Raw genomic sequence first — 15,407 nt, forward strand, 5'->3', positions numbered from 1 at the left:
AGACACGGCTAAAAAGGTGGATGTGGTCCCTCCAGAATCACAGATGAAAATGAAGAAAGTTACTTTTTTAGAACAGAACCCAGAAGTGAGCCCCTTCACAACAAATACTAAAACTAAAAAAGCTTTCTTTTCTAAATGGTTCAGGTAATAATGTTTTCTCTTCTTCTCTTTAAACTAAAGTTGTTCCATTTATCTTGGTTTTGACTATTCTGGATAAATCTTCCTCATCATATTCAACAAACTGCTGTTTTCTTCTTCTTTTCAACTCAGCAAAATGTGGAAAAGACTGTTCAAAGGGAAACCAAAAACAAAAGACGCTCCTGTAAATCCTCAGACCAAGTACGTAATAACAAAGAACTGTCGTGATGTTGTGACATTACACACACACAAACAAAAAAAATGTCTTGAAGGAAAGTTAACAATCACGTGTCGATCACATTTTTCTTTTCATTTTATTACTTGTCATGTCATCATTGTAAGGGAGCAAAAATGTCCGAGAAAAATGAAATGCCAAATGGGACTTTACCTCTGAAGGGGAACCAGTGACAGTTGGTGAGATACGACTTGTGTAACAAAGCAATAATCTTGGTTTGCAAAGATTTAAACCACAACAATGCATAGTACAAGTTCAAAGAGGATCGACAGGATAGGATAGCGGCAGGCTGGTTGGGATAAACCGTTATATAGGAGAAAGCAGGCTTTTGTGAAAGTACTGCCAGGCGGAATCAATATCAGGTGATATATGGCAATGGTAGCCCAACCCTTTTATTCGAGAGCAGATTGCATTCCCTGCCAATTGGTCTCTTTAAATATCCATATTCTGCATCATTGAGGTTGCTCCCTTCCAATAACCAGATATATGGGCTTTCAGAACAGCCAAAAAGGGCAGAAAAGGAACAGGAGATTTTGGATGGAAACATCATCATTATTCATTCCAGGAGGGAGGGAGACGAGTTGCAGAAATTCAGGTTGAAAGGTTTGCAGATTGAGTCAGACCCACAGAGTCACAGAAGGCCTTTGCTGCAATTCTCTGGTATGTTTTTGTACAGCTTACATCCACCCAGCTGGCATGGCTACAGTTGAAATTACCACAGATGACGAACAAAGTTGGGATGGATGATGGTTACACATTGATCCATTCAGTTAAAGGAAAGAGGGTATCTTGAGTTTACGGGCTTATGGAAAAGCGAAGCAGGCTACACAATGCCCAGGTTGGTTTTGTAAAATGAAACATTTCTGTTATGTGAAATATATGTAAACGAGTTAGTTTGGAGAAAATAATTTCGAGAAAATACAAGTTCATGCCTATTAATGTTTCTGCAGGAATGACTTGATGGACAATGATACACAGAGTTTTCAAGGTTCCAGTAAGTACCTTCTCTTCCTGCTCACCACTGTGATGCTTTTCATTTTTGATGATGGAAGAAATTTCAAAGGAGGCATATTTAATGCTACAGTATGTTTAACAACAGCAGATGGACTGTGGTAAAATAAGGTAAATTTTGTAAAAGAGAGACAGGGACTGAAGAGTCTAACACTGAAACTTCCAACTGATCCCATTGTTAAAATTTGTATTCCCAGGCAGATCCTTTGCACATGGAACGTTTCCTCTTTGTGTCAATAAATTTTATTTTGGAGGTGATGCTCCAAAAGGGTTGTTGCTGCAAAAGTTGTCATGGCACAGAGCTAAAAGGAGATGTACCTTCATTGTTTGCTTCACTATGTTGGGAAATTAGCATCGTTTTTATATGAGTTGACCTTGTTATCAAATGTGTTAAAGATTGAGAGAGAGTGCGTAACATGGCAGTTTGTGTATGGAAAGTGATGGAAAGATACATTGCAAGACCATCCATCATGTTCCGTCATGTTAGTGATTGCTTTCTTTTCCACACACTACCTCATACTATTTTTTTTCTTTTGAGAAAAGGATTTTGAGAAAAAGGTTTGAGAAGGATTTTGCAAGTTAGGTCTGAGTGCCTTTGAAAGCTTGTCCACTCTTTACGGACACCGCAGGATGACCGTTTATAGCTGGGCCAAGATTCAACCCGAGAGAAGGCAGCTCAGAGTGGAGTGTAAAACCAACAGACTGCACTGCCAGCCTAAACCATATAATATTGTTCCGGAAATGAGAATTTCGATATTTTGTTGTTACATGTTGCTTTCATTCATTTGAATGGTGATGTAATTATTGTTGGTTTGGATTTAAAATTTAGAGCACGCGTAATTTTGGCGAGGGTATTGCATTGGGCTCCATCTGTTACTGACAAAATTGAAGATTTTTCAAGTTTATTGGTCAGTCGATTTTGTTATTCTGTGTCTGTCTGCGTCTGTCTGTCTGTTTGTTTGTCGCCGACAGGTCACAATTTTAAACCGATCTTCACGAAACTTCACCACATGATAGAGTTTGTCACAAGAAAGAAGCCAATTGTTTTAGAGGTCAAAAGGTCAACATAGGGCAAAGGTCAACAACTTCGGTGAGATTTCAAAAATCCATAATTTTCATATATATATATATATATATATATATATATATATATATATATATATATATATATATATATATATATATATATATATATATATATATATATATATATATATCAGGTCACTGAATTCAACCACCAATTATTTTGGAGGTCAACATTGGCCAAAAGGTCAACATGTGCCAAATTTCTAAAATTGTCAATTTTCATCTGATTCACTTGAAATTTGAAAAGGAATTTGGTCATTTAATTCAGCCGCCAATTCTTTTTGAGGTCAAATTTGTTTTATGGATTTTGCAAGTGTCATGCTCTGTGTGATGTCTTCTTGTTATCTTGCCAAAACGAAGTTTTTGCAAGATATGTTAGTCAGCTTGTGTTTTTTATTTTTTATTTTTTTATTTTTTGTTTGTTTGTTTGTTTGTTTGTATGTAATCATGTATAAAAAATTCTGCAGAGCACAGTTATCATTGGAAATTTTTATTACTTCGCATATCAGAGGCCTATAGAAGTCCCTTTCAGTGCACAAAATATTGAAGGTCAAGGTCAAAGGTCAAGGTCACTTTGTCGCAAATCAGGGGAGTCGACGAAACCCTTATTTTTTGAGTAATTTTGATCGGATCGTCTTCAAACTTCATGGGAATATAGTTCATGGTCTGGCGCTCAGCTGATTAATTTTTGGTGGCGATTGGCCTTGACCTTCATGGTTAGCACCTAAGGTCAAACATATTTGACTCCAAGGTCAAATTTTCAAGTTTTAGGAACCATATCGTGTAGTACCTCAAATTGAACACCTTGATGAGTGCTTTCTAGATATGTCAAGCTTGAGACATTATGAAGTCATTTGGTGACGTTATGAGGCAAAAGCATATTTTTCATGGTTACTCTGTAGAACGATTCTCATCGGAATCTCTCGTAGGCAGATATTCCTCAAGGAGTCGCTCCTGGTGGATAGCAGCTCAGTTCACCTCAGTGTGACCTTAAAGAAGTCACACATGGTCACCTTTTGGCAAGATACGGGTCACCCTGCAGGTGACATTGGTTTATTTGTCTGTTTGTTTGTTTATCCATACACAACTTTCATGTTTTTCTCCGCAACCACTTGTCGGATTGAGACGAAATTGTCAACATCGGTACGACGACTCATGTAGAATGTTGTTTGGAGAATTATGATGTCAGAGGTCATGTGGCATGGCAGGCATGTTGAAAAATAGAAAAACTTTGGACCTCTATCTCTGAAACTGCACCAAAGAAAAAAATTGAAACTTGGCACACGGCAAGTACTCCTCATGCGGAATGTGATTTTTATGACGTCAGCGGTGCCTTCATTATGATGTCATAATTGCATATGTAGAACACCACATCTGATCAACATGAGAATTTTTGAGGGTCATCCAGGGATAAAATGGTCCACAGAAAAAAATTTGATGACGGCATCAGTCACGTGATTTGGCAACCACATTGTTAACCTCCGCCATCTTCGAAGATGGATGGAGGTTACTGTTTTCACCCCTTTCTGTTTGTTTGTTTGTTTGTTTAACAGTATTACGGAAAAACTCCTCGACGGATTTCGACGAAACTTGGTGGGGGGGGGGGTTAGGTATGGTCCAAGGATCATTCCATTAAATTTTGGACTTGGTCCCCCCCCCCACCACCCAAAAAAATTGTTGGAAAAAAAATTTATTTGCATTTCTACATGTTGTAAGTGATTTCCAATCCCCCCCCAAAAAAATTGTTACCCCCCCCAAAATAAAATTGTTAGAGAATTTTTTTTTTGCATTTCTACATGTTTTAAGTGATTTCCAACCCCCCCCCCCAAAAAAGAGAATTTTTTTGCATTTCTTCATGTTTTAAGTGATGTCCAACCCCCCACAAAAAAAAAATTGTTAGATAAATTTTTTTTTTGCCTCTCTACATCTTTTCAGTGCTTTCCAACCCCCCCACCCAAAAAAAATTGTTGGAGAAAAATGTTTTTTGCAACTTCTTTTTCAACAAAATTTCGATTTTTTTTCCATTTTTACATGTTTTGAGTGATTTCCACCCCCCCCCCCCCCAAAAAAATATGGAGAAAAGAACTATAACTCTCAGCACTGTTGACATCATATTTAATGAATAAGATATAAGGTTCACGTGAGTGACCCAGCAGTATTGGCGGCGGAGGTTTTGCACTCTCCCGAGTGCCCCCCCTCTAGTTTTTTAATAAATACCTTCAAAAATCTTCTTCTCTGAAGTGGCTGAACAGATCGGGGCAAAACTTTTCAAGTGTAACCGCCGATCCATGAGGAACAAAAGGTTTACACATATGACATCACAGGTCAGATGGTTTGGCAGCCATATTGGATTTACCTTAAAACCTATAAAAATCTTCTTCAGAACAGCTGAACAGATTGAGAGGAAACCACACAAATATTCCCCAAGCCTTGTGTGTACAAGTTTGTTGAGGAATAATTGATAGGTCACATGGTTTGGCAGCCACATTGGATTGAAGAAAAATATGAAATAATGTTTTCTTTGGAACTGCTTAAACAATCGATATGAAACTTCAAAATTATGATCTCGTCATCATGGGGAATAAAGGTTTAAATTTCAACTTGATCGGACACATGGTCTGGCAGCCATAATTATTTAATTTTTCTGATCTGGGTTCTTTTTAATTGTATTTTGATTTTTTGAATAAGGCTCACTTGGTTGTGCCTGAATAGGTTTGAGGGTAGAAGAGTGGCAGCTGAAATGTGAATCCTATCCAGGTTCCTCCTGATGACTTCATTTTTGCTTTTTGCTTGTTTGGGTTCCTTCTGATGACTCCAATGCAGGACTGTACCTATTTGCTCTTCCATTTGATTTGAATTTAATTTTAATCGCATTCATAATTCAATTTAATAATAAAAATAATAAACGTCATGGGTCAGGGTAAGGTATCCAATGAAAGCGTGGTTGTGTCAAAGTGGGACGTCTTGGTACCTGGTCATCACTGCCAGCAGTTCTAAAGTGGCAGTAAACATTTTGTCTCTTACAAATAATGGAACACACTAGCACACAAACGCCACACAAAATACACCACACAAAACAAATCCTGCGAGGGTCTGAAATCTGATTCCTCTTTTTCTTGTTATGGTCTTGTGATAGAATTTATTTTACATTTTTATAATATTGGATAACAGAAGAGAAACATGATCGAGGTTGATAATCACAGTAAAAGCGAATATAAGGCCAAAGGTACAGCCAGCACGTGACATAGCAACTGGCCATGAAATAGTTGGAAACAATGATCCATATTGGTCAATGATACAACTGGAGTGGCAAACAAGGACATGTCAAAGCATTTGAGAGGATATCCTGACAAGACATGAGCATGACTTGAATGCTGGCATGAAAAGTGTGCAATCGTACAAAGGAGATATCAGAGGAAAGGAAAGAAAGGTTCACATGTGAGAGTATCAGTCTCCTGTGTGTGCCAAGTATATTGGGGCAAAAGAGGCTCCAATATCATGAGGTAGAGGAAGGAGCACACAAGATTCTAAATGTGATGAGGTCACTTTGCCTGGATTACTTCTTGAATTCTGGCTTCACTCAAAAGCATTGAAATGTTGTGAGGTGACCTTGAAAAGATGAGAGTTTCTCAAGGAATGCATGAGACCTTGGGTGGTTTGGGTTGGACAAAAGTAGAACAGGGCAGTACAGTAAAAGCAAGGCCAGATGTAACCTTGCATTAAATTGAGAATCCACTGACTTTCTGTCAGTGGGTAGGAATGTGCCTCTCCACATTCCTATGTGAGAGGAATGTGCCTCTCTGTGAAAGAGAAGAGTGTTGGATAGGACTGGACCACATTTCCTGAGGAATGAAGCACTAATACCATCAGGACCATTTGTAGAAGGAATTTGAGCTGGCTGGGAAACCACTCCACAATGGCAGGGCAGAAGTACACATGCTGAAAGGAATAATCAGGAATGGGTGGGAACAGGAAGGGACGGATTTTGGACTTTGGCCTTTTAATTGAAGATAAGAGGTCTGTCTTAAGAGTAACGGGACTGAGCCTGCTGTGTGCTCCACTTACACAACTTGAATGAACGAGTTGCGTCACAGTCTTTCGCAACATTCCAGCAATATATATGATTGGTGATGGTTGACTGCACTCGTGTGATTTTGTACAAGTCATGCTTTACACGTTGTCTCGTCTGAGTTGTCGCGCTATGAGTTGAAAGCAGAGAGCCAATCTGAAATTTCTTGCCAAGCTTGGCAAAACACCTTCCGAATCCTTTACAATGCTGCAGCAAGTCTACGGGGAAGAAATGATGTCACGTACATGGCATTTGAATGGCACACGAGGTTCAAAGAGAGACGGAAGGAGGTTGAAGACGATCCACGGTCTGGAAGACCTTCAACGAGCAGAACGGCGGACATCATCGAGCGTGTGAAGCAGATGGTGCGTGCAGATCGTCGACTTCTAGTGCGGATGATTGCTGAGGAACTTTCCATCAACAAAGACACTGTCTGGAGCATCATCACTGAAAATCTCGAAATGCGCAAGGTGTGCGGAAAGATGGTCCCCAAGCTGTTGTCCGAGGACCAGAAACAGCAGAGTTACTGTCTGTCAAGACATTATCGAGCGCCTTGAGGACGATCTCGACCTGCTCGGGAGAGTCATTACTGGCGATGAATCGTGGATATTAAAATATGATCCCGAGACCAAACGGCAAAGTCATCAGTGGAAAAGTCCGGCATCACCAAGATCAAAGAAAGCAAGGATGTCGAAGTTGAAGGTCAAGGTCATGCTCATCGCGTTTTTTGATATCAAGGGCATCGTCCACTTTAAGTTTCTACTACAGGGTCAAACAATGAATCAATACGTGTGCAAGGAGAACCTCCGGCACCTCATGAGATCAGTCCGGGACAAGAGGAGGGATCTGTGGGAAACAACGCATGGGTGCTCCACCATGACAACGCCCCTGCTCACAGTGCCTTGAGCATCCAAGAGTTTCTGGTGGAGAGGAACGTGCCAATTCTGGAGCAACCCCCGTATTTGCCAGACTTTGCCCCTTGTGATTTTTTCCTATTCCCCAAACTCAAGGGGGTGATGAAGGTGACCCAATTTGCTGATGTGGAGGTCATTAAAAGGGCCGTGACGAGGGAGCTCCGGAGGATTCCAGAAGAATCCTCCGGGGGTGTATCGAAGCATGGAAGAAGAGGATGGACAAGTGTGTGAGACTGGAGGGAAACTATTTTGAAGGGACAAGCTGTGATTTCAATATATTTTTTGGAATAAAATTTCTGTGAAGTCAGTCCCATTACTTTTCAGATGGACCTCGTATAGTTATTGAGCAATGCCCAGCAGGACTCCTTCCTTTAGGAAGAAGGAAAGGAGGGAATGAACTTAGAATGTGGACCAGACACTGACTGGCTCTTACCAGCCTTTTGTGGATCGTGAGAGGCTGGAGAATTTGGATCACAGATGAGCATGATTGCCTGATGTTGGGTCCTGGCTCTTGGTATGACAGCCATACAATGGTTCCAAGCTTTGCAGAGAGAGAGAGAGAGAGACAGAGACAGAGACAGAGACAGAGACAGAGACAGAGACAGAGACAGAGACAGAGACAGAGACAGAGACAGAGACAGAGACAGAGAGAGAGAGAAAGACAGAGACAGAGACAGAGACAGAGACAGAGACAGAGACAGAGACAGAGACAGAGACAGAGACAGAGACAGAGACAGAGACAGAGACAGAGACAGAGACAGAGACAGAGACAGAGAGAGAGAGAGCCTGTAGGGTGCCATCAGATGAGTTTCCCTGCACGTGAAGAATTGATGGTGTCGATATTTTCAATTTTCATCCTCCACATTCCGAATTTTGCACACACCTTATAATCTTCACCATTTAAATTTTTTTTTTTTTTACATCTAATGAACATGACAATTCTTAATGTATATATTGTGTCAATGTTCCACAGGGACTGAGTGGAAAATGTTGAAAAAGAGCTTCAAGGAGTTCAAAAAGACATCCACCAGCCAAAATGTTCTTGTTTACGAAGGAAACGAGTGTTGTGGAAAGAGTTCCATCCTGGGACATATTTCCAAGATTTTAGAACAAAAGACCAAGAAGAAAAAAAAATACAAGAATCACAGGTGTGTTTTACAGATAATTAGCCTGTCATTGAAATCACAACAGGACTTTGTGGATGTGAGATCATTGATTATGCCATAATGGGTTCCGGGTGCCTTAATGTGTGATGCTGGTTCGAGAACTCATCCTGACATCTCATTAAAGCAGTTTCCCAGACCAGATTCATCGTATTACACTGTTTATTTCCTTTTAAACGTTTCTGGTCATGTTATTGTCCAATTTTCCATGTCAAACCAAATGAAGTTGCATTGAATTGTTGAATTTGTGTCCTTGTTAAAGTAGGGCCTACTCACCTGGGGCTTGGATTATGAGCATGTTGCTTCTGTTTCTGCTTCGATTCCCCCCCACCAATGCTTCATTTTCATCCCTTTCTCCCAAGTATTATCATTCCTGATCCCTCAGTTTGATCTTTCCCCCATTCTCACTCCAAAAACTACAAAGAACAAAAGCTCTTCTTCACTCCAAAAAAAAAACCCAAACACAAACTCAATCTGCCATGCCTGGTTCTTCCTTCATTCTCCATCCCTTTTCTTTTCAACATCCCCATGCTGAATCTTAATTTAGTGAAATGTTTCTTCCTTTAAAAGCTCTTCGTAACATTTTTAAAACGCTTAAAATGCATTTTAATATTGCTCTCTCCTGACTACTCCTTCAAGAATAACCGAAGCATTCTTCTTCTACTACTTCTTCATCATGTCTTCCTCTTCTTTTTCACAAAGCTTATTTCTCAAAAACTTTTCACTCCAAAATACCATTTCCTGCTGAGGAAACCATTTCGTTCTTGTCGGCGCATTTAACTCTGCTGTGACTACAGAATCAAAGCCCGTGTTGTTTGTTTGTCCCTTTGTCCTTCTGATGGAAGTGATACTTGTACAGTCTCCTCCACTAGCCTCAGATATTAAATTTAAGTTATGTGCGCCTTCCCAATTGTTGTTACTATCCTTCTCCTTGGATGAAACAGGATCGTGTCTCTGGAACTCAGTGACAACAAAGAATGTGCAATAAAGAAAATGTATGACATGCTGCCAAAAAGAGAAGCAGAATGCCATTCCAGTTTGTCGATTTATATCTGCAGTGCCTTTCATGCCGAGGTAAGGTTCAGACTCTTTGATACCACCCTTCATTTGACCCCATTTGTTCTCACAGCACTGACATTTGAGAAACACATGATTGTAAGCAGAATGCTTGGCAAAAAATATTGCTTTTTTCACATTTTTTTTATGCAAAACAATTGCATTTCGAGAAGTTTGAAGTGGAATGAGAACAGATATGAAGCAAGTAATATATGTTTGGAGTAATTGTCCAGAATGTTCTTAGCTCTAAGACTGTCAGAAGTTGGAAATTCCTTATCAAAGAGACAAATGAGAATGGAGGTTTGAAAAGTGGAGAAAGTATGGGATAAAACACAGGTAGGTAGTTACTCTGCTGATGGTTGCTTCTGAAATCATATCGCTTCTGACAACCAACTACTCATCCCACACTATTCTCTCCACGACAACCCCCAACCACTTTCTTTCCATCGTTTCCTTTACTCACTCTCGTCGATCCAAAACAAAGACAAAACGCTTCACCCGGTCTTCGCACTCAATGTTGTCCTCACTATATATTCTTTCCTCACTTTTATTGCTTTTCAAACTTCAATTTCCTTGTGACATCTGCATCTCATTGAACACATCACTTTGTGTCAAGATGTGTCGTCATTCACAGTGCCAGTCTGGTATGGAACTCTGGATTTGTGGTGTGTGATGCAAGAAAGATGGTCCAAATGATCTTTGACATTCTCGATTGTCGTATGTTCTGTCAGATTATTGTCAGGTCAGGCCAAATCAGATCTGTGACTTGCTACAGATATCATGTAAACCTGTACTAACCTGTTTCATGGTTGGGTTTACGGCGACTAAACCGGCTTCCCCACCCGGCTTCCTGGTGAGCAGGGTGCATGTAAGGACACCCAGCAGGATTAAAAGCAAAACATGTCAAAGGCCGGAGGAGCTCCTTGTGAGCCAACAGCCATCCAAAGCTTGTTCCCAACTGTGTCTGTGCATATCCTCCTGCAGTTGGGTACTTCTCTGAAGGAGGTTGGTGGCAGGATTTGCACTCCGGCCACTGTAAAACACTTAATTCCGCAAAACGCAAAGAAAACTGAAACCCACTCCATGGGAGTACCTCCTGTGCTGCTGCCCTTCGCAGGAGAGCTCACCGGATAACGGGATTGGGGCAAAGCCTTCGGGACCCCCGTTCTTTGATGATAGGATGAAAAGCATGGGGTAACCTTCCTGGGTCAGATTGCGTTGGTGTGTGCCGGGATGGTGCTGAGGTGTCGTCCGCCAGACGGGGGTCTCCTTGGGTTAACCTGAGGCGGTCCCTTCAGGTGGGTGTCTGGAATGTCCTTTCCCAAAGAGAGGACGATCACCTGTCTCTGCTATCATCTCAGCTCCAGTGTTTGGACATTGGTATTGCAGCACTCTCTGAGGTCCGAAGACCGGATAGTGGTCAGATCATTGTGGGTGGTTAAATCTACTATTTTACTGGTTGCTCTGATGGTTGCAATGCCCAAGGGGTTGCTGGAGCTGTGTCCAATAAGCTGACTCCCATGATAATTGAGGTAACACCGGTCAACGAGCGTATTATGAGACTAAGGATTCGTCACTCCTTCGGTGTCATTTCCCTGGTCTCTGTCTATGCTCCGACTGAGGCGCGTGACCTCACCCTGAAGGACACATTCTACGCCACGCTCCAGTCTGTGGTTGATCAGTGCCCGAGACAAGATACACTTCCAGTCTTGGGGGATTTCAATGCATCGACTGGAACTGATAGGGATGGTTATGAGATGTGTGTTGGTCCCCATGGGTCAGGAACTATGAATCAGAATAGCACTAAGTTCCTTGACTTTGCAAGAAGTCATGGACTTCGGGTGGCCGGTTCATGGTTTCAGCGCCCACAAGCTCATCGCTGGACTTGGTATTCCAACGCTGGCGGTGTGGCAAAGCAGATTGACCATGTCCTCGTTGACGGTCACTGGAGGATGATCCAGAACTGCAGGGTCTACCGGAGTGCTCAGTTCCTCAATACTGGCCACTGGCTTGTTGTAGCAACTCTAAAGCTGCACCTTAAATCCTGGAGAATGGTACCATCCCAGCCGAGGCTGGATGTTGGCAAGCTCAAGGATGAGAGAGTAGCTGAGGAGTTTGCGAACAGGCTGAGTGGACATTTGGGGTGTCTGGGTGCTTTGGGGGTTCCTGAAGAGTTCAGGATTACCTTCAAGACCACAGTCCTTGATGTTGCCGGTGGATGTCTTGGAACTCACCGCAGGGCAAAGAAGAATTTTGTATCTCAAGGGATATTAGATACCAGTGACCAGAGTCGCAGGGCCAGGCTGAATGGCAGAGATGAGCTGTTCAGGGAGCTGAGGCGTAAAACTGTATGTGCACTAAGGGTGGACAAGGAGGCCTATGTGCGAGAAATCTGTGAGGGGGTAGAGCATCACCTGTGGACAGGTGATTCTCGTCCCGCTTACAGGGGAATTCGCGCATTGCGTTCATCCAAGCCCATCCCTCGGAGCACTGCAGTTAGAGCATCGAGTGGTAGGCTCTTAACAGAGGAGTCTGAAGTGAAGGCCCGCTGGGCCGGTTACTTTGAGCGGTTGTACCAGGCTGATCCCCCAATTGTCGAGTTGGACGTCAATGGTGTTACAATCCCTGTTGCTGACCCTCCAATCAATTGTGGTCCACCTTCGCATGTGGAAATACGGGCTGCGGTGAACCGGTTGAAACAGGGTAAAGTTCCAGGGATCTGTGGCATCCATGCTGAACTTCTCAAGGCTGGTGGAAATGCTGCACTCGTGTCATTGCATGCAGTTTTGTGCTCTGCCTGGAACACAGGCATCATCCCAACTGATTGGAAGAGGGGCCTTGTTGTCCCTCTCTGGAATGGGAAGGGTGATCGCCAAGACTGCAACAACTACCGAGGGGTGACGCTGCTCTCAGTGCCGGGCAAGGTCTTTGCTCGGATAATTCTTGATGGGGTTCGCCACCACCTGCTTGAGCACCAGCGTCCAGAGCAGTCAGGCTTTACACCAAAGAGGTCAACGATTGACCGTATCCTTGCTCTTCGTGTCCTCACCGAACGCAGACGAGAGTTTTATGGCAGGGACTGCTTGCAGCCGATGTTGATCTCTGTAAAGCGTTCGATTCAGTGAATCGGGATGCCCTCTGGAGGATTCTTGGTCTTCGTGGGATGCCACCAAAACTGATCGATCTGATGTCTGAACTCTACTCTGGTGCTGAGAGTGCTGTGAAGTGTGGTGGTACCATCTCTGACTTATTTCCAGTTGCTACTGGAGTTCGTCAAGGGTGTATACTGGCCCCCACACTTTTCAGCACTTGTATGGACTGGATTTTAGGGAGGATGTCGGAAAGATCAAGCTGCGGTGCATCGTTTGGGAATGTCAAGATGTTGGACCTTGATTTCGCAGATGATGCAGTCATCTTTGCGGAGACTTTAGATATCCTTTTGGGGGCCCTCGAGGTGCTGAATGAGGAGTCGGAGCCGCTGGGATTACAGCTTTCTTGGGTCAAAACTAAGATCCAGGCTTTCAATGACATCTTGGATGCTGCTGTCCTGTCTGTGTCTGTTTGTGGTGAGGATGTTGAGGTCGTGGAGAGATTCACTTACCTTGGCAGTGATATTCATGTCTCTGCTGGCTGTGAGTCAGAGGTCAATAGACGTCTGGGTCGGGCCTGGGGAGTCATGGATTCACTGGATCATGGGGTGTGGCACTGCCGGTACCTGTGCAGGAGGACGATTCTGAGTCTTCAGGTCCTTGGTGCTTCCAGTCTTGCGCTATGGATGCGAGACTTGGACTCTGACCAAGGATCTGAGACGGAGACTTAATTCCTTTGGTACCAGGTCTCTTCGGAGAATCCTTGGCTATCGCTGGTCAGATTTTGTGTCCAACGAGCGGTTGCTGAGAGAGACTCGGATGAGATTTATTACATGCATGGTCCGTGAGTGTCAGTCGCGGCTGTATGGACATGTGGCTCGTTTTCCTGACACTGATCCTGCTCACCAGATTCTCTCAGCGAGGGAGTCTCATGAGAGGAGGCGGCCAATGGGCCGACCACGTTCCTCATGGTTGCAGCAGGTTTACCAGCATCTCAAGGAGATGGGGATGGGCCTGGCATCTGCCTGGGGAAGGCCAGACGGAGGCCCCTGGAGTACCGGCGGAAAGTGGACGCAGCGACTCGCTGTTCTGGCACATGCTCCCATACCTGACTTGACCTGAATGGTGCAGAGACATTTGGTTTGTGTGTGTTGTGTTGCGTTTCTGGGCTTGCCAGATAAGAAGTTCCTTGATGTGTGATGGTAGGACCCTCGTATGTGGCATAATACTGTCAGTGTAATTAGTTTTTGGTCCTTTGGAGCAATGAGAGAACCTACCTCAATTGTAATTCCTTGAAGGGAACCGACATGATCTGCACTGCTGGTCGGGGCAACAATTTATCATTTGTGTCCAAGTCTCTTAGTTCTGAATTGTGATTATTTGCACAAGCTCCTCCAATACCAACATTAAAATTATGCAAAATCTGTGTATCATACAAAGTGTTCTGTTACTATTTTTCTCTCCTTGGGAAACAGGATCATGTTTTTGAAGATCACCAACAACACAGAAAGAGGATTGAAAAAGATTTACGAAGTGCTGCGGAAGAGAGAGAAGAAGAACGATGCTCCAGTCAGTCGTTGGATATTTGACGCGCTCTTCAGGCTAACATGAGGTTCAAACTCTTCGATATTAACTTTAATTTCACCTGATTCGTTCTCACTACACTGAAGTTTTGTTCGCATGTGCTATTGGATGCATAATACTTGGTAAATAGTTTCTGATGTTCTTCAGGCAACAAGTGTGTGATCACCTCGAGATATGAATTGGTAATTATAATTAGAGTAGGGATGAAGGGAGGGGTGGGAGGGAGGAGAAGGAGTGTCATGTCTTTTGTTTTCGCATTGCCATCTACATTGTTACGTTTATTATCCCCACGCTTTTTGAACAAAAACCAGGGGATATTGTAATCAGCTCTGTCTGTCCATCCATCCGTCATGCTATTTCCTCCTCAATGGAGTTTTTTTTTACCTTTGCTTATATTACAGTTTGTCCAGATCTTCAAAATAAGAAAGAGCAATCGGAGATTGCAGACCCTCGTCAGGACTTGTTTTGTGTGGTGGTGTGTGAAACAATAACAGACAAAACTAGAGGGGGAGCACTCGGTAGAATGCAAAATCTCCTCCGCCAATACTGCTTGGTCACTCAAGTGAACCTGATATCCTATTCATTGTAGGTCAAAACGGATCAGACTCTACTGAACCACGATTGAATAAACTAAACTAGATCGACGCGCATGTAGAAATGCCAAAAAAAAATTCAAATATTTTTCAAATATAATCGAATTTTTTTTGAAAAAAGTTGCAAAATTGTTTTTTTTTTTCTCGAACAAATGTATTTTTTTTTTTTTTTTTTGGTTGGAAATCACTTAAAACATGTAGAAATGCAAAAACAAAATTCAAATATTTTTTCAAAATGGCTGCCATAGCGGCCATATTGGACTTTGAACCAAGTCCAAAATCTAATGGCATGATCCTTGGACCATACCTAATCCCCCCACCAAGTTTCGTCGAAATCCGTCGAGGAGTTTTTCCGTAATACTGTTCACAAACAAACAAACAGAAAGGGGTGAAAACAGTAACCTCCGATCTTCGATGGCGGAGGTTAACGAGAATTGCCATTTTATCACTGCTGGGAGTGATGACTGTG

The 15,407-nt window shown here is 42.7% G+C and overlaps 1 protein-coding gene across 1 annotated transcript; it reads left to right on the forward strand.

Moving 5' to 3' along the window:
* Nucleotides 1-11: 11 nt before the first annotated feature.
* Nucleotides 12-14,542, forward strand: LOC147032334 (uncharacterized). The gene is made up of 6 exons (XM_085869850.1): nucleotides 12-144; nucleotides 271-339; nucleotides 1,324-1,367; nucleotides 8,427-8,601; nucleotides 9,561-9,690; nucleotides 14,237-14,542. The coding sequence occupies exons 1-6, from the start codon at nucleotides 44-46 to the stop codon at nucleotides 14,348-14,350; spliced, it is 633 nt and encodes a 210-aa protein (XP_085725976.1). The 5' UTR covers nucleotides 12-43; the 3' UTR covers nucleotides 14,351-14,542.
* The last annotated feature ends 865 nt before the right edge of the window (nucleotides 14,543-15,407 follow it).

This window comes from Eptatretus burgeri, chromosome 2 (assembly GCF_056783735.1).
Source record: "Eptatretus burgeri isolate ZD-2024b chromosome 2, Ebu_testis_v1, whole genome shotgun sequence".
Classification (NCBI taxonomy): Eukaryota; Metazoa; Chordata; class Myxini; order Myxiniformes; family Myxinidae; genus Eptatretus; species Eptatretus burgeri.

What these genes read in the sequence shown, in the direction of transcription:
- LOC147032334 (XM_085869850.1), top strand. Translation starts at nt 44, where the DNA reads ATGAAAATGAAGAAAGTTACTTTTTTAGAACAGAACCCAGAAGTGAGC. An exon ending in TTCTTTTCTAAATGGTTCAG is followed by an intron (nt 145 to 270) that starts GTAATAATGTTT and finishes TTTTCAACTCAG; the next exon opens with CAAAATGTGGAAAAGACTGT. An exon ending in CCTGTAAATCCTCAGACCAA is followed by an intron (nt 340 to 1,323) that starts GTACGTAATAAC and finishes ATGTTTCTGCAG; the next exon opens with GAATGACTTGATGGACAATG.